At 44.9% G+C, this 25,215-nt stretch overlaps 1 protein-coding gene across 1 annotated transcript in view; it reads right to left on the bottom strand.

Annotated features, from left to right (window-relative positions):
- Positions 1–24,421, bottom strand: part of RALYL (RALY RNA binding protein like) — a 255,020-nt gene extending 230,599 nt beyond the window's left edge. Inside the window, exon 1 of the mRNA XM_036264057.1 lies at positions 24,163–24,421. Within this exon, the coding sequence (XP_036119950.1) occupies positions 24,163–24,418 (256 nt within the window). The 5' untranslated portion in view covers positions 24,419–24,421. The remainder of the gene's footprint in view (positions 1–24,162) is intronic.
- Between the last annotated feature and the right edge of the window lie 794 nt (positions 24,422–25,215).

The raw sequence follows: 25,215 nt of genomic DNA, 5'->3' as shown, positions 1-25,215 counted from the left end.
AGAGAAACAAAGGAGAAAATGAACATATGGGACTACATCAAACTAAAAAGCTTCTGCACAGCAAAAGATACAATCATCAAAATGGAAAGGGAATCCATTCTCTGGGAGAACATATTTACCAATGATAGATTGCGCAAGGGGTTAATATTCAAAATATACAGAGTACTCATACAACTCAACAAAAGGAAAACAAAAAACCCAATTAAAAAGTGGGCAGAGGACCTGAATAGACATTTTCCTAAACAGGATATACAAATGGCCGAAAAACATGTGAGAAAATGCTCAACGTCACTAATCATCAGAGAGATGCAAATTAAAACAACTATGACGAAGCCCCTCACACCTGCCAGAATTCCCGCCGGCGACACATCATCAGACAACAAGGGCTGGCGCACGCGGCACCTACCAGAAGGGGACTGATCTCAACAGACACCGACCACCGGACTGAGATGCACGTGTGCGTAGCCGATGGACACAGACAGCAATGCTGGGGCGGGGGGTGGGGAGGAGGGTGTCAGTGGGAGAAAAAGAAGAAACATCTATAACAAAAATAAATTAATAAAAATAATTTAAAAACAAAACAAAACAAAAAAACAACAGACCACTGAGAAAGGCAGAGCTACTGAACTTCTATTTTTGGGCCACTTTTTCTATCCATCCCACTGATCTCAAGGCGAGAATCGACAGAACAAACATGTTAGAGGAATTAAATCAGAGGGACAATGGCTACAGGACAATATACACTCACTTCAGGGTAGTTTGTGTGAAGATACTTTTCCTTTTGCCGTCATACCCTCCAGCGATGTTGGTGAGTACACGTTTGCACACATGTAAAAATCTAGGACCTTCTGAATTCACACTGGAATCTTTGTATTGTTAACATTATGCCCCTCAAATATCAAATAAAGAAGTCCAAACAATGAAACATAACATTTGACAAAAACCTATAATAAAGTATATCTCAAAAATATAGTATAGAGAATCATGTTATTAAAATAAGCAACAGAGCCCAGCTGGTGTGGCTCAGTGGTTGAGCATCGACCCATACACCGAGAGGTCACTGGTTCGATTCCCGGTCAGGGCACATGCCCAGGTTGTGGGCCTGATCCCCAGTGAGGAGCATGCAGGAGGCGGCCAATGGATGTTCTCTCTCATCGATGTTTCTATCTCTCTCTCCCTCTCCCTTCCTCTCTCTTTAAAATCAATAAAGAAAAAATTAAAATAAGCAACAGATTCATAATATTATGAGCTGAAAAAGTGAAATAAATAACAGAGAGGCAGCCCTTTAAAACATTTATGTAACCACAGTTTAAGGGGAAAAATGCTTTATTTCTGGGGAAGCCATTTTCTGTGTGTAAAAACAACCAAAAAACAATCTAAGTTTGCCCTGGCCGGTTTGGCTCAGAAGTTAGAGCGTTGGCCTGAGGACCAGAGAGAACCGGGTTCGATTCCCGCTAAGGGCACGTACCTTGGTTGCAGTTTGTCCCTGGGCCCTGGTTGGGTCGTGTGTGTGGCAACCAGTCGATGTGTCTCTCTCACATGGATGTTTCTCTCTCTCTCTACATTCCTCTCTCTCTCCCACTTCTGTCTGAAGATAAATGCAAAAATGTCCTCGGGTGAGGATAAAAAAAAATCTAAGTTCACTGCAGTGTAGTGATGCCTGGGAATTAGAAAAAAAAAAGCTTTTGACTCAGCTTTTGCTTACACGAAAGTCCTTAAATCTGTCCCAAACCACTGGTGTTTCCAAGATACAGGCTATTAAGGAGAAATTATGAAACCTGGTCTCTGTGTGTGGGTCCCCCACCTTCTCAGGGATGCTGTGAGCTCTCACAGCCTTTCAATACATTCTGTCGGTTTCGATTGGCCAGAGGTAGTATGTGTTTCTGGCGACTTAAAAAAGCCCCCCACCCCCCATGTTGCTTCTGCAAGGCTGGGGTGGAGCTGTCACTCAGGAAGCCTCTGCAGCCCCTTGGAACTTGTCGCTGACCCTCGGGGCCTCCCAGCAGCTTCCTTTCCCCAGGTCCGTCCCTCCAGAGCTGCCCTGACCGGACACTGCCAATACTGGACCACAGCCAGGCCACATCCTACGACGCAACTGCTCCCCACCCGCGGCCCTGTATTCTGAAGTGAGTTATCACGGTCATGAACAGCATTTTTATTTTTATACTGGGTCTGTACCTTGTTACTCTTTACTTGGTAATCACATGCTAATCTTCTCGTTTTGCCATACCACTTCTCATGCTCCGGTGATGAGTCAAAATACTAAACAGTCCGATTTAATCAGCCGAAGCCACAGTCGTTTATTTGAACAGCCAATCAGCATGAGACGCAAATTTAATTCTATCAGAAATCAGTATTTTCTGAAGAAGCAATGGTCCTACTTACAGCAAAGGTTATGTCGATGGCTTAAAATTTAAGAAATGAAGGACAAAGGCTCTCATGTCTGCCCTTCAGGCTGCCCCCACTGTGTTTCGTGGTTGCGTCGGCCGTGGGACATTCCCTGTCTGCTTCTCGGAAACCCCTGCACACCCGCAAGCCCAGTGCTCCCCCCCATCTCCCTGTGCATTTGCACGGTTTCAGAATAATTCTCATAATAAATATTTATGAACCTGCTACCCAAAACACCTCATTAATCAAACCGCTAACACAACGATAAAAAGAGTGTTATCATTTCCCCCAAATCAATAGAAAATACTGCACAGCCACTTCCACAAAAATATTAGATGGAGAACCATACCAATGAACAAAAAATGCGATTTTGGGCCTCTGACAATGAATATTCAATCATTTTTCGAAAAAAAAATCTGATGATAATTACATAAAAATGTGAGCAATATTTCCTGTGGTTTCGCTATTTTGTTTGTAGCTGGACATTCCTGGGGATTGCTATGTTCCTTCCCAGCAGCGAGGCTAGTGACCTGCTTTAGGGGAGGAGAGAGGTGTTTCAGGTGCTGCCGAGCTCAAAGCTTCGCCAAGGACAAAACCCGAAGGTGCGGAGCGATCGCGAGGGCGGAGCCCAGAGCCTGCAGCAGGCGTCGGAGGCCGCCCACGCCGCCCGATTCTCTCCGTCAGAACGTCCCTCTGCAGCGACCAGAAATGTTCAATTCTAATTTCAGTATATATAGGTCAACATAAACCCAGGGAAAGAAACACACACACACACACACACACACACACACACACACCCTGATAATTGCAGAACCGGGAAAACATTAAAGCTACAGAAATGAGTTCAGCTAACAGGAATGGCAACTCTCATCCCCAGACAATTTTTAAAAACCAGCCTGAAGTGGAGCACCAGGAGAGCCGCTACCTCCTCCCACGCAAACACGGCTGTCACTGAAGCAGCCAGGCCACGGGAAACCATCCCTGTCCTTGTATGTCGGCCTGGCAGAGTCCTTTTCCCAAGGACACGTCGGTCTCGGGTGAAAGACAAAGGTCAGCTGAAAGAAGAGCAATGCACTGGTGCGTTTTCCCAGTGGAGAAAGGCTTGGCCCACTCGCTCTCAAGGGGACGTGGCCAGGGACACAGGCACTTTGCCTGAATCCGTTTCAAGAAAGAATGTCTGTGCTCGGAATTCCTAGATCCAGTGTTACTTCGCAGAACAGTTTAAAGTGACACACTGAGACTCAGGCCTATTTCTTGCTGCAGGGAGCGCCCCCCCCCCCACCGGCTCTGCGGGAGGCGGGGGTGCAGGCCGGCACAGGGCACCTGCGGGCCCCAGCTGTGCAGGACATGGTCTGGAAAAGCCGACCCGGGCTAAGGGGACGGCAGCTGGATGCACGACCAGCCCAGGGAGTCGGCTGAGAAGACAGACTAAGCCTGGGATTAGCAAGTCAGATTTCTCTAAGGTACACTGTGGATTCACTGAGCCCAGAATCCCGGGGCGGTGGGCTTTCTTTCCCACTCACATGCTCCGCCGTGGCCGCCGTGGCTGTTCCAGGCTGTGGTCACGCGGCCCTGTGTGTGGTCCTCGCAGCCTCAGGCTCAGGGCCCGGGCCCAGCACACGCTGGTGTCCTCACAGTCAGGAGCAGACGCAGCAGCCACGCAGAGGAGCACATGTCTAGCTTGTCTTTGCAGCAACAGTACCCAGCCTGCTGGGCGTATTAGTCAAAGTGGATTTCCCGGCGGCCCTGCCCCAGAGATGACTGCCCACGGGAGTCCCTGCGGGGAGTCCAGCCTGAGGTGGCAAAGGTGACCACTATCAGCAGTGTGCCTGGGATGTGGTGACACAGCCCAGACGGCCGCAGCTCCGTCGCCAGGCTCAGCGCCCCGAGAAGACTCCAGAGCAGACATTTGCTGCTGGTGCTGGACAAGACCGCCAGCGTCCTCACCGGAACAACTGAACCAACAGCATCTGTCTCCGCTGTGTGACAGGTGTGAAACGGGGTCCTTCGTGTAACACTCCTGCTGCCTTGTCCCTTAATACACTTCCCCTCGTCCCTCATCCATCATCTTCGCATTTCCCTCCTCTTTGCTTTAATTCTGGAAGGGGGAGCCCATGTGCAATTTAAATACATGTAGTCATTTTAATACTATTTTGCATACATCACTCTTGTCCTTAATCAAATGACCTTATTTTGTTTTGATCATTTGTCACATTGTTCTGGCAAATAGGTACGATATGAAAGCCATTCATCTGGGGAGGAGTGTAAACATCCCCGGGAAGTCTGCTGCTGAGAGAGCCCAGGAGCCAGTCATTTTAGATTCTGACGTTCTGTTTAATGTTCATGATTGTTTGTAAAAGCAGATTGTGCAAAACCCTGGAAGTTGTACTCAGGATCCCTGATGTGCCCGTCCTGAGGTGCTTCTCCCTTTGTGACATCTCACCCTGAGCTGTCAGCCAGTGGCTTGGCTGTGACGTCTCCACGGTGATGACATTTGCATGAAGAAACTGCCCTAGAGGCTCCAGGGACCCTCACATACTCAGGAGATGTCCTACACGATGCCCACGGGCCGCTGCTAGAAGACCAGAGGCCGGATTTTAGAAGCTAAACTTATCTCTAAGACATTAAAAGAAACCTTAGAACATGCTCTTCAATAAGTTTCTAACAAAACTTTAGCATTACTTTTAGTCCATCAAATAGAATGGTACACGAAAAGCTATATAACTTTGTTCACTAATGTCATCTCGAGAAACTTAATAGAAAAGGAAAAAAAAGGCCATTGGTTAGGAAAATGGTTCCTAGAATGGATTTGGACCCATCGGTGAAAGAAGAGATGCCCCTGATGAGTTTGTGGCATGGGGCACCCCAGTGGGGCTCTACCGGGCCCAGTAAATGTCCCCCAAGTAAGTGCACACAGGCCGTGTGCTAGCCACTGGGGATGCGCTGTTGTGCCGGACGGAGAGGTGTCTGATTGTCATGGAAACAGCTTCTCAGATGAGAAGGAAGTGTCAGCACATGACTATGGAGGAGGGATGTGTTGCATGGAATTCGGATCCAGAGACAGCCCTCAGAGGCACCACATGGTAGACTCAAAATTATCCTCGAAAATGTCCTAACTGGGCCCAAAACAGGACTCGCACAGGATGAAAATGGATACTTGGTCATACTCTATTTTTTGGAAGAAATAATTTATCAAGAATTCTGTGTAGACCTACAGAATGCTTTCCACATTACATTTCCTATACATGGACTGACCTAGGATTCTTCATCCAGGGGCTGGCGGACTGTTGTCCATGAGGGCCTGTTTGCAGAGGTGCTGTGACCTGGGAGTGGACCTGACTGGGGCTTGGTTATGATAAGGAAATGGAAAATTTTGTGGGCAGAAGGATTCTTCTGAGACCGGAGAGGAAGCCCCCAGAACCGCCAGGCGTTGGTGAGAAGTACACCTGGGCTGTTGTGAGTACTGGAACCACAGCTCTGCCTCGTCTTCAGTGTTCGATTGACGCAAATAGTGACTGGAATATGGTTCGCAATGTTTTGTATTTTTGCTTTTTTGAACTGTTTTTGGTAAATGGTCCTTGCAGAGACAAAGGCACCTGGTATGTGGGTTTATATGTACGTGCAATAAAACACTGGCTGATCATTAACCCGGTCACTTTGATATTATGTTGCTTTGCATGGAACGCATTCTGGCTGGGAAGCAAAGCACAGTGAACTGCCGAAGACGCAGTGACTTGTCTCACTTTCTGATCCTCAGTGTGATGGTCTCATTAAGACAAGACGAAGAATTCCGAGATGATTTTGGCTAATGATAAAATATTATAGCCCACAAACACGGATAGATGTCTTTCGGCCATGATTAGTTAATTTCAAAGGAATTTTGTTGTTATAAAACCACGACTGCCTCATGATCATCAAATTTCTAAAAGGAACCTATTAAATTTCAATTCAGTAAGAGAATTAAAGGAATATGAGAAAATAAAACTCTATTAAGAATGTGATTGTCACATTAATTCTTTGTTTTAAAGCGTTTTTTTAGAGTGTAATTTAGTATTGCAAAGTATTTTAAAATAGTCCTGAGTACAAAGTTGATTCATCTCACAGTGAATGTCGGAACAACGGTTCCTTTTGCTGCCTCGGCCACGTGGTGGCGCTAGGCTAGCGGCATAGAAATATCTGCTAACAAGATGCGCGTCCGGAGGAGGAGGCAGGCGACCAAGGCCGGGAACATTAATTTCTGAAAGGTCCGCTGTCATCTCTGGTTTGATTTTACTTGGGTTTATGGCCCGATTTTTATTACATTCTCATTCATTTTTCTTTCCAGGCACAGAGGCCAGGAAATGACGAAATTTCATGATGTTCTTAACACCTCCAATGAAGGTTATGCTACCTCCTTTACGAGTTTCTGAAATAATTTAATAAATAATATTTGGGGAACATTGCTAAGGTTTAATTGTGTTATTTTTACCATGAAACAGTTTGGGGTGCAGAGCTCAGGCCCACAGTGCCCCGTGAGGATCGCGTGGTGCTGGTGGGCGGTGTCCCCACGGGCCGGCCCCCTCCGCTCCAGCCCTGCCGGGCCTTCCCGCCACACTTGGCGATGAGGAGTGGCTTCTTTTCCGTATCTGATTATTTAGATTTGATTGATGTGAACTTGAATTGTTTAAACTTCGGCCCTGGCCGGTGTGGCTCAGTTGGCTGGGCACTGTCCGTGCACTGAGAGGGCCTGGTTCGATTCCCTGTCAGGGCGCGGGTCCCGTGGCTCAGTTCCCAGCAGGGAGTATGCAGGAGGCAGACCACAGATGTTGCACTATCACATCGATGTTTCTCTCTCTCCCCTTCTCCCTTCCTTTATGTATAAAATCAATTTTTTAAAATTTTCAAATATTTGTATATTAACATTTAATTTTCTTCAAATAATGGCATAAGATTTTTCCTCATGCAGCTCATTTAGGTATATATCTCTTGTGTGTGCATGTATTTCTGGGTTTGTGTGTGCATGTATCTCTGTGTATGCATGTGTATTCATGTGCATGTGTGCTATATATCTCTGTGTATGGGTTGTGTTCATGTTCTCTGTGTGCAAGTGTGTGCATGTATTTTTGTATGCATGTGTGCATGTTCTGTGTATGTGTGCATGTATCTCTGTGTATGCATGTGTGTGTGTGTGTTCTCTCTGTGTGTATCTCTATGTGTGTATGTTCTTTGTGTATGGACATTCTTGTCTCTCCTTCCGTTTGACCCCACCCCTTCTCAGCATCTTTAAGCACTTTATTCCCTGGCCCCTTTTCCATGATCACTCTGTCTAATGTTGAGGACTCTTTAACTAGAATAACTTGCACACTCTAAATGCTACTTCTTCTTTGTATGTGCCCCTAGTGAGAACCAAACCTGGGACTCTCTAGTCCGCAGGCCGATGCTCCAACCGCTGAGCCAAATCGGCCAGGGCATAAAAGCTACTTCTAAATAAAGATGTGATGGAAATATTTTAAATGGGAGGCGGGTGAATTGGACCGAGTCAATGTGAGCGCCTACTGCATGAAGCTGTAACAAGGTGCAAACAGAGCAGATATGAAGAAGAACGTGGTCTCATTAGAAGCCGACGTCCAAACAAAGGTCCAACTCAGAGTAGCAGCTGGAACAGTGCCAAGCTCACAGGACGGAGCGGTGTCGAGGGGAGCACCGCCGTCAGCTGTGTTCGTCCAGCCCCCGCGGGCCGCTCTCACCTGCAGGCGGGCAGTTTGCTCGCCTTGTCAGAGTGGGAGGCAGAGCGCACAGTACGTCCCCCATGGCTTCACTTCACACAGCCACACTGTGTCCCCATTTTCCAGAAAATACACATCCCACCGCAGCTCGCATGATGGGCAAACACGTTTCTAAAGTTCTAAATTTAACTGGACGCATAACCACACTGCTTGTTTCTGACAATGTTTCTGAAACCCAGGTCTGCCCAGCTTCCGAGTGATTTTCCCACTCGTTTTCACACATCTTTCCCCCATGTTCCACATCCAATAACAAGTTGTAAAACTTGGTCTCCTGACAGTTTCTGATGGTCACTCCTTTATTCCCCTCTGGCAGGAACCTCTCAGATGTACTGAAATGATATCTATCCCTGACGTTCTGCAGCCTCCAGGAGAACGTGACGACCCGCAGAGCCAGGCACTGTTGTATCCCTTTGCGGTCTGCATTCAAAGCAGAGTTAGAAATAAATGCATGATTAAATGATTCTTTTGCATTTACACAGTTGATATCTTGGTCCAGCGATGGGAGGAATGACAAGGATTCTTGTCAATATTTACTCAGCAGTGTGCACCGGCCAAGGAGATCAGAATACAGCCATGAACAAAATAGACATGGGTACCCACACGGACCCACTATCTTTCATTTTTAATTTTTTCTCATATTAATTGGGGTGACATTGGTTAATAAAATTATACAGGTTTCAAGTGTACAGTTCTAGAATATATCACCTGTATATTGCATTGTATGTTTACTACCCAAAGTCAAATCTTTGACCCCCTTGTTCCCTGACGACCTCCCCCCTCCCCTCTCCTCTGGTGATGACAATACTATTGTCGTGTCTATGAGTTTTCCTTTGTTGTGTGTCTTGTTTGTTTTTTTGTTGTTTTTATTTAAAAATATTTTTTCTTTATTGATTTTAGAGAGAGAGGAAGGGAGAGGGAGAGATATAGAAACATTGATGAGAGAGAATATGAATTGGCCGCCTCCTGCATGCCCCCCACTGGGGATTGGGCCCACAACCTGGGCATGAGCCCTGACCAGGAATTGAACTGGGGACCTTTTGGTGCAGGGTCGATGCTCAGCCACTGAACCACACCAGCCGGGCCTTCTTTTGTTGCTTTTAGTTGTATGTTCCACATGTGAGTAAAATAATAGGGTTCTTAGCTTTTCCTGTATGAGTTATTTTGCTTAGCGTGATGTGTTCAAGGTCCATTTGTGTGGTCACAAATGGCAGTATTTCATCTTTTCTATGGCTGAGTCATGTTCCATTATATAAATGTACCACATCTTCTTTATCGATCACCTAATGAAGGGCACTTCGGCTGTCTCCATGTCTCGCCCACCGTGCACACTGCTGCAGGGACCCAGGGGCACTTGCGCATTACAGATGAACATTCTCTGCAGTCACCTTCCCTGTCTCCTATCTTGCCACCCCTGCTGTGAGGCCCCTCTCTGTGTCATCTGCTTCGGGACGTCCTTTCCTTACAGTTCTGTCTGGAAAAGCTGTCCCTCTTAACTAGAATTCACTCATCTATCAATTTCATCAAGTCCTTAGCTACTTAACGGTTTAACCCAAAAGTCACCTTTTAGAGAAGAAAATGCTTCCCAAATTTACCTCAGCTCAGCTTCTCCCTTAATTTATCCCGTGTTCACCCAGCACCCCACACCCAGATGCAAAGCCATCTCTTCATCCCAGGACCTCAGCTCGGTCTGGGTGTAATTACTCCTGAGGTAGAAACTGTCTCATGATATTCCCCTCTTCAACCCAGAAACCACCATGCTCATCAATACACACAACCAAGCCTGTTCACAGAGACAATGAAAAGTTATATTGTTAAAAAATTCTGATGTTTCTGTTATAACAATATTTGAAAATGCTAATTTCATGTACCATTTCTATTCTTCTCTAGACTTTACTTGATAGAAATCTAACTTTCAATAGAAAAGTAAATAAAACAAGAAGTTCCAATAAATAAAATAAATTTAATTTTAATAAAACTGCTATGATAATTAAAAAACAGCTATTCAGTGGAAAACCTGGGGAAAATTGCCATTTTCTCATTTCTAGGAATGTAGCTCAAAGTACCCTGAATAAAATTTATAATAACGTGTTACAAGGCTACTTACTGCAGCGCTATTTGTAATAGGGGAAGGTTGGGAAAACTCAAATGTCCACTTCAGAGGTCTGATTGATAAACTAAAGTACACAGAACACGTACATGATACAGTAGTATGCAGTTGTGAAAAAGAACATGAATATCTCAGAGATTTGGAATCATTACCAGAATAGACTAAGTAAAAATAAGACATGGATAAAAGTACTTTTAGTATGTTATCACTTATCTACAATGGAGGGTATATAAGCAGACAGATTAGAGTTCAGATAAAAGATGGATAAATCTAGATACATAGATAAATAAATAGCTATTTTTATGGGGCAGAGAGCACTGGTTAGAGTGGATAGAGATAAAAGCTAAACCACTTTGAATATATCTGGTTTTCCATTTGATTTGGCATCATGTAAGTATTGCACATAGTTGTAAAACAAAATATGTTTCAGAAAAGCAAATGGAAGAATTGCCTTATTTTTAGGGCTGTCTAATATTTCACTGTATTGGGCAAGAGATGATGTTCCTGGAACATTTTTTCCATATCAGAGATAGAGGAAATCTATCAGACTACTATAGTCATGTCAACATGACTAAAGGACAATTTGAATACGGCACCACAAGCAAGCGCAGGATAGTTTCATTGTTAATTGAAATTACAGCTCTATGGAAACATATTAACTACGGTTAATTCTTGAGCTCAAAAATTATAATCATTTTTGTAAAACTCATTTTTAATCTTGAGTGAGGGCTAGGGAACCACTTTATGAATATTAGTATGAACAGAAAGAATCAATAGTATCCTATTTTTTCCTATACAATAGTCCCTCGAGGTAATGAAGTACATGAAGTATCTCTTTTTAGAATAATTACAGCTAATAAACAAAGAAACAAAAAAGAAATCAATGACCACATTCAGTGGCTAATTATCAGGAGAGAAAACCAGCCATGTACCTTTTGATGGAAGTACCTATGATTGCATGGGAAGAAATCTTTAAAAATTCCAACTGGATCTGATCGAGCCTTTAGATATCACTAACAGTTTTCAGGGAATATAAGGAAGAGAGCAGCATATTAAATGATACCGCAGGGATGCTGTTATACCAAATAGCCTGTGAAACTTTATAGGACAAATGACCCAGTTCTTTCAATAGATAAATTGCAGGAGAGATGAGGTATATATGAGGAGAGCCAGTACATTTAGAGAATTTAGGGACATATTCACAGATCTCAATCTTTGTATCATATTTAAATTCTGATTCAAAGAAATTCATTTTAAATTAAAGTATAAGAGAGGGAATTGTGGAAAACAGGGAGTTATTATTCGACTGATATTAAAGACAAATTATATTTGGTGAAATCATGATATTATGGTTATGTTTTTTGTTAATTTATATTTTATATATTCTGAATGAAATACCTGCAGATTAAATTACATGTCAGGGACTTGCTTCAAAACGAGTCAGGGAGTAGAGGGAAAATGGCTGAAGGACAGCAAAATGCAACCCGTCTGTGAGCTGCCAATTGCCAAGATGGGCACATGGGCGCATTTGGTTCATTACACCACCTTCTCTACTTTTGTATAAAGTTGCAAATCGCTGAAACACACAGTTAAGAAATGAAGCAAAATATATGCAAAATTAAAATCCATGACAATTATAATTCAAAATGTTCTGTGCACCCGGGGTTTCAGGAAAGTGGAAGAAAGGATCATATACATTAAACAGATCAGTCATGGGTACCTGCTGCAGTCTCTAGGGTGACAGGACAAGAACGGAAACATCTGTAGAACTCGTAAGCTAATAGTATGGAAAATATAAAACAATAAAAAAAGATAATCTCACAAAGGCAAGCAAGAAAAAAATAACATGTGAACCATAGAACAAATGGAAAAAATATCCAACTCATAGACATAAATTCAAATATATCATAACTAAATGTGAATAAATCATGACAAGTAAAAGACATAGCTGTCAGACTGTGTATTTAAAAGATCACATGTTGCTGACAAGCCTGCTTTAAATAGACACAGAATCACCGAAATTAAAATGGATGAAAAATGAGACACTATGAAAACATTAATCAGAAGGACGTGAGTTTGCTATGTTTAGTTTTTCCTTAAGACAAAAATTATTACTGTAGAGAGAGAGAAACATCATACTAATAAAAGGATGAACCCATTAGAAAGATACAATAATTTCAAGCGTGTCATTACCAAATATTATTGCTTCAAATATATAAAGCAAAAATTAAAAGAATTAAAAAGAAAAATGGATGAATCCATTATCAAAATCACCTCTTGTAATAATTGATGAAAAAAAAAAGACAAACATCAATAATGATAACAGCAGATAAATTCAATGAGCAATTATTGCCGTTTGAACACACCAGAATCTGCCAAACACAGAGACTGGTTACCAACTGCACACAGGGCACATACACACTGACCACCCAGCTACCAAAGAGGTCTCGGTGTATCTTAATTCATTCATGCTCTGGTTGGAATTAAACAAAAATCTATTTAAAAAATTATAAATTCAGTAACAAACTTTGAAATAACCAATAGACCAAAAAAGAAATATCAATATGAATTAGAAAATACTTATCAACTAATGTATTCTGAACATATGCAGTATTTGAACATGTGGGATGAAGTGAGAGCTGTGTTCAGAATCAAATAATTAAATGCAGTTTTAAAAAACATGGAAAGCAGAAAATTAATTATCTAAGTCTTCATCCATGAAGCTACAGAAAGAGTAGCAAATTAAACCAGAGTAGAAACAAATAATAGAGATAAGATTACAGATTAATAAAACAAAGCAAATATGCAATAGAGAAAATACACAAAGCCATAATTCAGTTATTTGAATAAATGACTAAACTGACTAAAGAAGTTAAGCCTAAAGTTACCAACATTAGGATTTGCAAATAGACATCCTTAAAAATCCTAATGATAATGAAATATGAGAATACCATGAATGGCTTTAGGTCCGTACATTTGAAAATATATATCAAATTAGCAGATCCCTTAGAAAATTTCTCTCTCCAAAACTGGCACAAGAATAATTTTAAAAATCTGAAAAAGCCATGGGCTGCCTCCTGCATGCCCACCACCAGGGATGGGGCCCGCAACCTGGGCATGTGCCCTGACAGGGAATTGAACCAGTGACCTCTCGGTGCAGGGTCAACGCTCAACAAATGAGCCACACCGGCCGGGCCAATCAATGTTGATGCTTCTTTCTCAAGGATATTTCTATCTATCTCTCTCCCTCTCCCTTAAAAAGAAAGCAATAAAAACCTTATATAAATCTGAATAGTTTTATGTCTATTAAAACTACTGAATGTCTATTAAAGATTTTCCCACAAAACTCTACTGGCTCAAATGGTGCCGTTGGTGAATTCTCCAAGTATCCACGACACAGATAACGTCAGTCCCATGGAAACCCCCGAGAGCGGGAGGAGAGGGACGCTCCGAGGCTTCCCCGCAACAGCAGGACTGCGCGGACAGGCCAAGAAGGCAATGGCAGGCGTCCACAGACCACTGTCGTTCTCTACCTTGAAGAATAAAGGAGAAAGACCAACTGTTCATTTCCATATATGCAGAAGAAGTATTGAATGAAATTCAGTGAAAATTAATAGCCAACTAGAAATATAAAGAGAACTTCCTTAGTATGATAGGAACATTGGACAAAAATAAAATCCTGTGGCAAATGACAAGCCCAAAATACTGACAGCTTTCTGCCCCGCTCCAACTCCGCAGTGTTACGTTAGGGGTGGTCAGCCATGGTAACCGGGCAGGGAGAGAAATTAAACATGTTGGAAGATGAGAAATTAAACTGTCACTATTTGCAAAAGACATAGCTGTACACATAAAATATTTTTAAAATCTGAAAACAACAAAACAGAGAGTAAACTGTGAGAATTAATAACTGAATTTAGAAAATCTGTAAGTATGTTAATACATATACATACCGGTGATGAGCGATTAGAAAATAAAATGTCCCAAATGGTGCCATTCACAGTATTATCAGTACTATTTACAGTGTATCTACAGCATATGTGAAATTATATACATCAGTTGATAATAATATAATTCTATATATACTTATATATAAAATATGTGCTAATATATTTATATTTACATTTATATTATGTACTATTTATTTATTTATTTATAATAGGTGCTCAGTATGAGTCTTCCCAACATGTGCCGCCCTGGCATGTGGATTATTTCGGGCTGAAGACAACTGAGGCCCACGAGACTCCACGGGAGCTGTTCACCGTCTCTACACAGCCCCTTCGAAGCTGGGTCTTTCTATGACTGTCCGTTTTGCAGATAAGAAAACAGTGCCAAGGGAAGTCATCTATTTTATTGTATTATTTTACTTTAATATGTTTTTAAAAAAATTGATTTTAGAGAGAGGAAGGGAGAGGGAGAGACAGATAGAAACATTGATGAGAGAGAAACACCATTTGGCTGCCTCCTGCATGTCCCCGACTGGAGATCAGGCGTGAAACCTGGGCATGTGCCCTGACCGGGAATTTGGTCTGGCAACCTCCTAGTGCATGGGACGACGCTCAGCCACTGAGCCACACTGGCCGGGCTAACCTAATCTAATTTTGGTGTTGCTTTGTTTTTCTATGTGCCTTTAGGGCTTATCTTATATTAAAAAAATGTTTTTTTCTTTATTGATTTTAGAGAGAGAGGAAGGGAGAGGGACAGAGAGATAGAAACATAAATGAGAGAGAACATTGACTGACCACCTCCTGTGTGCCCCCCACTGAGGATCGGGCCCACAACCTGGACATGTGCCTTGACCGGGAATCGAACCAGTGACCTCTTGGTGCCTGGGTCAATGCTCAACCACTGAGCCACACCGTCTGGGCTAGGGCTTAGCATATTTTGGCAAGCATCTAACACAATTGCACACATACTGTTCAAAGAATAAATGTTCCTATTACTACAGTATCCTGAAATTAGTTCACAAGTGACTTTTGTACATTTTATTAACCGGATTAAAGGTAACCTGAGGTATTGTGCTCTATACAGTATTACATCCAGCTTTGTTCTGGGGGATAAGTTAGAATGAGTTAGAACTAATAAGATCCTTTTAAAGGTTGCTCAGGAGTTTCCAGTGGTGGAGAAGAAACTGCTCAAGGACGTAGCTACCCCCACTGCTTCTGCTAATTCAGGTTCAGCCACTGAGTCCAATAACCAATTTAGAGGCACTGAGAAAATCCCACAGGCTTTCCATCACATATGGGGACATGCATCTCCTTGGCTGGCAGACCGTTAGTTCCATAATTCACTCTATTATGGAAGTTTGCTAATTAGCATTTGTTTACAGCATATTAAGTAGCTCTGTTTAATTACTGGAAACCTGAAATGTGCACTGTGCTTTGAATACTTTCTGAGAACAGGGGCACGAAGATGAAGAGGGAAGTGATGAAAACTTCATGGGCAACTCCTGGACGGCAGACATGTGCTTAGGTTAGTAGAATTAAGGGTAATTTACAGTAATTTTGAAAACATTAGAAGAAAGTTCAAAGACTTTTACCTTCATGAAAACATATTCTCTTTAACATTCAATACATTCATTACAAAGTCCCTTATTTGTAAAACAGGACGAATGGAATCCATTATACAGCTTCCTTGAAGGGGGTTGATAAGATCATTTTAAAGATACAACAGAACGTGCACTGAATGTCTCTGAGAAGTCTGATAGCTGAAAGTAACATATAAATAAAGGTGTTATTACAAAAAATGTTTAAAATGGTGACATATTTCTCTCAACCACAGAAAAGAGTACATAAAAATAACTTATACTGAATACCATGTCCTAAGTAATTCTTTACTCCTTCACCCTAATGTACCATTCAAGACCCTTCAGCCTTGTGAATAGAATTTGAAACAAACATAATGGTCATCTCTCTCTCCTAGAGCAAGGGAAACAAAGAGAAATATAAACAAAGGGCAGTACATCAAACAAAAAGCTTCTGCACAGCAAAATAAACCATTAGCAAAATGGAAAGGGAACCCACTTTTTGGGAGAACATATTCACCAATGATACATCTGATAAGGGGTTAATTTTCAAAATACATGAAGAACTTCTACAACTCAACACCAGAAAGACAAACAACCCAATAAAAAATGGGCAAAGGACCTGAATAGACACATCTCCCGCAAGGACATACAAATAGCCAATAGACATGAAAAAATGCTCATCACTAATCATCAGAGAGATGCAAATTCAAACAACTATGAAGTATCACCTCACACCTGTCAGAATGGCTGCCATCAATAAAACATCAAACAACAAGTGCTGGCGAAGGTATGGAGAAAAGGGGACTCTAGTACACTGCTGGTGGGAATGCAGACTGGTACAGCCACTATGGAAATCACTATGGTGTTTCCTCAAAAAATTAAAAATTGAACTGCCATTTGATCCAGTGATCCCACTTCTAGGAATATATCCTAAGAAGTCCGAAACACCAATCAGAAAGAATACATGTACCCCTATGTTCATAGCAGCACTATTTACAATTGCTAAGATCTGTAAACAGCCCAAGTGTCCATCAGTACACGAATGGATAAAAAAGCTGTGGTCCATTTACACAATGGAATACTATGCAGCTTAAGAAAGAAAGATCTCTTACCCTTTGAGATGACATGGAGGGACCCGGAGAGTATTATGCTAAGTGAAATAAGCCAATCACAGAAAGACAAATACCACATGATCTCACTTATTTTTGGAATATAATGGACAAAATAAAGGAAGAGAAAATGGGGACCATCTGTAATAGTGTCTTCACTAAAAAAAATTCTAGAAATAAGATGAGAATTGATATAATGAACAAAATATAAATTACTAATAATCCTATCACAAAATAGTAAGTTTTGATATGTAGATATGTACATACATACATATATTGTTATATATTATCCCTCTAATGAATGCTTAATATTCAGTTTACTAGTTCTCTATTATTGTACATTTGTGTTTTTTGTCATTTTAAACTTTCATAAATTACAGTTTGATAAAATAAATAAACAAAAGTTATCTAAAGTTAACATTCTGCTGTTGATACCCACTTAAATATCTGTATAATATAAAATCTGTTGGAAAATTGGTTGTTTAAAATACTGGGTTGTAAATCTTTTAATCATAAAAAATAAAATAAAATACAGGGATGTGTTGGACATTTCTTTAGTGCAGAAAGAAAGCTGGAATGGTGAATTATACCAAAGGAATAAAAGCTCAAATATGTACTAATTCAACATTCCTATGCTCCTTACAGCCAGGGCTGAACCTACTAAAGAATTAACTTAATGATCTGTATCATGGGAACAGAACGCTTCGTCAAACTATCAAGTTGAGGAAGAATGATGACAATATGTTCTCTAGACACTGAAGCAAAAATATGTTTCTTCTTTTTGTGTAAGTGCCAACCGTAAGGATTTATATAATACTGTTTTGCTTCCAGCGTTCCGATCCTCTGCCGCATGCTTGGATGTTGATGAGACTTCCATGAGGGGCTCACGGTGCGACAGGCGCACTTCTCCCGGTTCGGTTCGGCGGTGGACCTCGGGGTGCGTGCGCACTGATGGCCGGTCGGCACTGCGGCGCCCGTCGGCGTGTCCGCACCAGGGCAGCCGCGCCTCGTCCCGCCGGGGCCGCGGGGAACGACCCGACCGACACGGAGCAAGACGGGTACAGGGATGAACCACTGCGTCCGGTTGAGGCAGCATGACCCAGGGAGGCTGCACGTCTCGCTTTCTGCGCTGTCACCAGCTTTCAGTGCACTGCTGGAACAGGCCTGGGCCTGGACATCATCCCGAGCGCCGAGTAGCACTTGCACGGGCTTCCTGCAGCCACCCAGCGTCGAGTGCAGGGGTTCCATGGGGGAGAGGCACATCTCTGAAGGACGTTATATTGAAGATGGACATGAGAGAGGAATAAATAAAAAACTATTCATTTTTCTATCTAAAATCAGTCAACATAAACACATGTCCACTGTACAGACAGATCAGGGTGTTCCTGGCGTTTGTGTTTTAAGGATCAGTCCCCCGCAGGTGGGGGATCCCTCGGAAATGCGTCGGGCTGTTTTCTGGACGACAGGAAAGGGGGCTCCTCATTAGAATTCAGAGCTATTGTCAAAACAACGCAAAGCATTGTTTTACATCCTTCATCTGGAGGGTCATCTGGAGGAGTTCGTTCTGTTATGATTATTCTAAAGCAGTGTGATGTTGCTCCTCAGAGGACGTTGGTGACATCTGGGCACTGTTTTGGTTGTCCCTGCTGGGAGGGGCGCTCCGGGCACTCAGGTCTGCTGCTGAGCACCACGAAATGCATCAAGTGGCCCCCAAACAAGGGCTCCACACTTCAGTCCCGCTGAGGTTAGGAAACACGGCCGGAAGGCCACCAGGGCCCGCAGCCACGGGCTCATTTCACTCACAGACGAGAAAGTAAATCGATAGAGAACATTCAGCAAATGGCTTGTAACCAACACAGCCAAGGTTTCTATTCTTCCTGCCTCTGGGGTTGGGGCGCCGGCGCCCAGCGGCCTGCACCAGGGGTGCTCGGCGGGGGAAGCAGACGCGAGCGCCACCTGCAGGCTGACGACCACACGGCGGAGCTGCGGCCTCGCTTTGCTCTCCGGCTGCTGCTTTGACTTCCTTCAGGAGCCTGGGAGCCACCCACGCCAAGATGCCAGGGCTCCCAGCGCTGGTCCTCGGGTGAAAGAGAACAGTACCCACCCCACCCTCTCGTCTCCTCGGTGCACTGATGGCTCCTTATGTGAGGAAATCAATTTCAATTCTATTAACTATTGAAATGTCAGGTTTCATCTGACACTGGGCATGGCTACCGTAACCAGGGCAGCACACACTGCCCTGTGAGAAAGACAGGTGGGTGGCAGCTTGCTTCACTAGGATCCACAGACAGCGAGGGCCATGCCTTCAGGGACATTCTGGTTTAGGCCTGGCGGCACGGCCGGATGACAACAGCACCTCTCCTCACTCGGACATGTCCTGGCTGGGACGGTGAAGTGCAGTCACCCTCCTGATGCACGGATAGGAAAAGAATTGCCGGCGAGGATCAAGGCGGAAGGGATTCGGGTCGGAAGGTGAGTGTGATCCTCTGCCCGCCGTCTGTGGGTACCGAGAGGGTTCCCAGCTGAGCTCCAGCCCGTGGCAGAGGCATGCAGACCCCTGTGCCCGCCTCTCAGCACTGGGAGAGCCAGGGGAGACATCTGCCGGAGAGAACCTGGAGGGGTGACACCCTGGGCAGAAGTCTAGCCGTGAGTAACAAAACTATGACAGGGGCACTTGAAGGAATGGAGAGGATGTCCATCGCGATAAAACCTTTCTTTAAACCGGTATGCCATTTACTGTAACCTCGGACTAAAATAGAGATGCCTTAATATTTGATCCTTATTGAAGACTGGATTATATTTTTAAAAACTGGATCTGGCCTACTGAGTAGCTGTCTCTGGGGTGCTGTTTGAAGAGACTGAATGCCCGGTTGCCACACAAGGAGCCCAAGGCATCTGCTCTGTGGAGAACCCGACTGTCCTTCCTCACTGTGCAGGGAACGAGCTCCCGCCTCCTTCTCTCCTCCTCCTCCTGCTCGCTCTCTGTCTTCACCTTGTTGTGTTGGAGAGGGTGGGGAAGAGCCCTCTAGTGAAAGCCACCCGTTTCGCCATCCAGCCCTTCCCCCACGGGCACTGGGTCTCCACCATGGACGTGTCAACCTTGCCAGCGCCCAGAGGACGCACAAAAACACACAGGCACTGGTCCCAGGGAACCTGGCTTAGGAGAGAAGGCACGCGCACCGACGACGGACCTGTAAATGCAGAAACAGATCGGCAAAGAACATGCCGGCTGGAAAGGAGGTAAGACATTCCCATGAGGCTTGAGGGATCAAAGCAGGTTTCTAAGGAATCACGTTTGATCTGGGATCTGAAGGCTGAAGAGGCAGGGTGACGTGGGGGTGCCCAGTAGGGAAGGACATTCCACACAGTGAGATAGCATGTGCAAAGGTCCTGGGGAGGTGATGAAGATGACTTGTTCAAAGAATGGAAAAAAGTCAACTGAGACGAAGACCAAGCAAGGCTGGGAGTGTGGTGACAGAAAGCAGCGGATGAGAAGAAAGAAATCTTCGAGTGTCCACAGCAAGTGTTTCAGTCTTTTTTTCTGAGAACACAGACACATCACTGAAAGTGTATCAGAGGGTGACGCGATCAGATCTGCACATCGGAAAGCTCGCTCCGGATGCAGACTGGCAGCTGAGGACACCAGCACACTCAGTGCATCCTGGCCACGCGTGATGGGCTCTGCGTGTGGTTTTCTTCTCTGCCCTTAGGTAGCACCCCTCTCCCGTCCCTTCCCTTCTGCCCATGAGTGTCCATCCTTCCTTCCAGGTCAGGACTAAGACTCCCCGCCAGACCGCCTTCAGAACGAGCACTCTCCTCCCCCATGCTGTCCTTCGAAGCCCTGCGGCATTCGTGAGACATTCTAACGCAGCGAATCCACTTCGCTCTCTATTTCATGGATTCTTTGTCGAAGCTCGACTGTTTAGAGACGACAGGGACCTGTATACAGCTTTCAGTTTCAGGCCCCAGGGCAGGCCACCCCCAGTTATCCCAGAGTGGCATATTGATTACATTGAATTAAAGTTACTTAATAAGCAGTCAGGGCCAGGGGGAGCCGCTGGCCCTCCCTTGTCCCCTCACAGGCAGGAAATCAATCTCCCTGTGAGCCTGTCCTCTTGGGGGCAGGGCTGAGAGACCCTTGTCACCAGAGGTAGGAGCGAGGGCCGAGGTGCCCGTGTGAGCAGGCCTCGCTACTCCGGCACCACTGCCCCGCCCAGCCCTCCCTCCCTTCCACCTACCAGTGAGCAGCCGGACCTAAGTGTCTTTGTCCCGTAAAATCTCCCCAAATGCAGCACCTCGCTGTTGAAAATCAGAAGCTGCCCGCTTTGCTCATCTCTGCCATCACGGATGGTCTGTGTACGCACACATCACACTGCTCTCCCTTCGGTTAGTCCACGCCAGCTTGACTGAGCCCGCGCGGGAGCTCCGTCCAGGCCGAGGACCTGGGAGGGCAGAGGGCAGCGGCATCTCCCTCACCCAAGGGCAAGGCTGGTTTGGACAGACGAGTTGTTTTTGGTGTTGGGTTCCTCCTACCACTGATAACTGATTTCTCCAGTTTATAAACTGTGTCTTGAGCAAGACTCATTATGGTGAAATAATCTAAAAATAAAGATACTACCAAGGACTGTTTATGGCGTGCGTGTCGTGAAGCCAGTATGACACCCGTCTAGACTCGGTCTCCGAGCTCTGCGTGGTATTTCAGTACAAAAGGACGTTTTATATGTGAACTCACATAAAAAAAAAAATGGTCAGCGTTAAACACTTAAAAAGTCTACGTCATCTTTCACATAATGTGTTTGAAGAGAAAAGGTTCCAACGACTAGATTTAGATTTAAAACATAAGAAATACGTCCAATAGTAACAAACTCAGACTCCAAATCCAGCAGCCTGTTAAGAGGCTAGCTTAGTATCTCCCTTTTCACATTTACGTTTCATTACATAACCGAGATAAACTTTGTAAGGGGCTTTTGCCATTATAGAAATTGTGCTTCAATTTTTTTTTTCCATTTCAGAAGACTTTCACATCTAGAGTCTGACTTTTTAAGAACCCCCGAATAAATGGATCAAATGCCACCCACTGCCCTTTCCCCCAGAAAGGTGGGGGTCCCTCCCATCGTCAGAGGCGGGAGGCGAGGGACAAACCAAGGTGTCTTCCCCTGGGGCACAGTGTGCTGAGGGAGGCTGAAGTGTAAGAGCAGCTCAATGAATTCAAGGCCGAGGGTCTTGTCTGCAGAGTAGCCCCCGGCCTCCACTGCATTGAAACAGCGGGCAGGACAGCCTCCCTGGGGAAGAGGGGCTGGAGCTAGCTCACAGTAAGGGCAGGGAGCTGTCCTGTGAGCAGGACACACCCAAAGCCTGTGAGGCGGGAACAGCCTGGGAATGTCACCCTGGTCCCAGGGGTCGAGAGGAGTGGGGCGGAGGGCGTGGTTATGTAGCAGGGCTGGGCTCCAGAGGTCGGGACAGAAGACACTCCCATCCGGGGTGAGGGCAAGGTGTCAGGGTTCAGGAGCCAGTGTGCGGCACAATCTCAGCTGTGTTCTCAAGGGACTCCATGACAGTGGGGACACACACCGCTCAGAGGGCCATTTCATAGTGCACCTGAGATACAGGTGGACCAGGTGACATGGACATTGGTAGACATTTCAAAGGTGATTGGGTTTGGGGCACACTGATGGCAGAAGGGGGGTGATGGATTATACCTGGAGGGTTGGGGGAAGAGGGGAATCAGGGTTGAGCACTGGGTTTTTGTTTGAAAACCTGATCAACGAAAGCTTCCGTTACCGTGACGGGGAGAGCAGGGGTGAAGCAGGGCGGGGCTTCGGGAACGGAGAGTCTGTTCCGGGCGTGTGAAGCTGGGACACCTGCAGAGATCCAGAGGAGGATGCACATATGGACCTAGTCATAAATGAGGGAACCACTGGTATACACATTATACTTTTTTCCTTATGTAAAGTAATAGATTAATTTTTACTTTTTATCTATATATTAATTACAAAATATTTTCTTCTAAATGTTTTCATTTTACCTTAGACTAGATTCTTCTCCTTTCTTTGAAAGAAACTGTGTTATTCCTTGGACACTGGGTATAGTTCTGTGTCCTGCACATGAGGGAAGAGGCATGATTCCTGACTTGATAATAATGAGTGGGTTATATTCTTTTTCCAGTTCTGAAAATTTACCTCCTTTTGCTCTTTTTCTATCCCTTCTCCCCCAAAAGTAAAAACAGAAAAGGAGAAAAACACATTAGCACCCTAAGAACCAGTAGTATAAGCAGGTGGATGGAACATCTTTCTACAAGAAGTCTAACAAGTCCAGTGACCGAAATGACCTCACAGTGTCTGATCGCAGCTTCCCCCTGGACAGGTCGCGGAGCCTGGCACACCCGGCCCCTGCGTTCCTTGGTGAAGGGTTCTGAACAAGCCCTGTCCCTCATGCGTGTACACCATCTGCACACACCTTTGGCAGGCCAGCAGTAAGCCAATTTCTGACCCCTCAGAAGTGTGACCACACTCCAGGAAGTGCATGGTCTTGTCAGCATCCCCGAACCCTGTCTCCTGCCACCTCCTGGTAATCTTCCTTGAGTCACCCCCCCCCCGCCGTTGTTCTTTTATTATTATTTTTTCTATCCTCACCGAGGACTTTTTTTCCATTTTTGTTCAGATAGAGTGGGAGGGGGAGAGAGAGAGAGAGGGAAACATCAATGTGAAAGGGACACATCAGTGGCTGCCACCTGCACGACCAACCAGGGCTGGGGACAAACTGCAACCAAGGTACGTGCCCTTAGCGGGAACCGAACCCGGGTCTCTGGGGACCACTGGCCGATGCTCTAACCACTGAGACAAACCAGCCAGGGCACCCCCGTTGTTCTAAACGCATAAACATCCTGAAAGACTGTCCTTCTCCAGAGCGCTCAGATCCTGCTTCTCAGCAGCGCCATCAGCTGGCGCCAATACACTTTTACCGACATCCTCCAGCTTCGGACATTCCTGCGTCAACAAGTACACGGAGCAATTTAATTCTCTGCACAGCAGAGTGGAAGACAGACACCGCTTCGAACCAAATCCCACGAAATCCCACGAAATCTCACGCCCGCTTTTCACGCGCTGCCTCTGGCAGGGCGGGCGCAGGGGACAGGGCCGTGCAGCAGGCCCCAGTGTGGAGACTGGACAGTGAGACCCGCACCCCGGAACAGTACGGCCACCGCGCTGGCTCCGCAGGGAGCCCCGGCCCGTCGGTCGCGCAGAGCCTGACCGCGGTCGCATCACTCACCCAGGGGCTGGCCCGCGAGGACCCTGGCGTTCTCCCCGGCCACCGCGGCTCGCGCGTGCCGCTCGCTCAGGTACTGCACAAACGCGTACCCCTTGTGCACGGAGCAGCCCACTATTTTCCCGTACTTGGAGAAAATGGCTTCGATGTCAACCTTCTTGACAATGGCTGTGTTGAGATTGCCGATGAAAACGCGGGAGTTGATGGACTTGGGGTCATTCTTATTGGTGACGTTGCTGGTCTGGGTTTTGCCCGTCATGGTTGGGTCACTGTGTTTTAATCCTGAAACAGAGGAAACAACAACGAAAGGTAAATGCTCCGCCGGCCGGGACAGGCATCGCGCACTGGCTTTTCGCCGTTTTCAGACGGCACAGGTCACCTCAGGTCCCTGGGCGTGGCTGCGTGTTTGGAGAGTAAGGTTATTAGGGTAACAGGTGAAACCGCACTGGTAATGACTTCGCGTAGCGCGAGGAATGGATTCCTGCCTTCTCCACCCACAGTGGAGCCCTGCATCATGGCTCAACCTTGCCTAGTTTTTATTTTTAAGTCTATCAGTTCTTTAGAAGCAAGTCTGAGGACTAAGCCACCTTATTTTATCAACAGAAAAGAAAATCCCACACAGCTATGATGGAATAAGGGAATGTGACCTCCATTTATTGTTGAGAAGGTGGATTTTTATCTCCACATTTTTGTTTCTTTCCTACTAGAACCCTCCTACTGGAAACTGACAATCCACTCCATGACATGCTGTGGAAAAGGAAAAGAGGTGTTTAAAATAAAAAATTCAGTTAGAAAACTCAACATTAAGAAAACATAAAAAAAATAATAAAATGAACCAGAAGACTTTCAGTACATTCTCCTTAACTGAACAGATATCACATGACAGCCCTCCCTCAAAAAACACAAAGAAGTCGCCTATATAGCTGGTTTTCATTCAATGATTAGCAAATTAGTGGACTGGGTGTCTGTGCTGAAATTTCTTCTCTCAACCTCGTTTTTAATTCATTTAACTAACAGCTCTTACATTGCCTAAAATGGCTAGTCTTTCCAAAAACA

The sequence above is a fragment of the Molossus molossus genome, unplaced genomic scaffold, assembly GCF_014108415.1.
Source record: "Molossus molossus isolate mMolMol1 unplaced genomic scaffold, mMolMol1.p scaffold_m16_p_16, whole genome shotgun sequence".
Taxonomy (NCBI): Eukaryota; Metazoa; Chordata; class Mammalia; order Chiroptera; family Molossidae; genus Molossus; species Molossus molossus.
The sequence above is the reverse complement of the archived record's forward strand: the minus strand, read 5'-3'. Positions and strand labels throughout refer to the sequence as shown.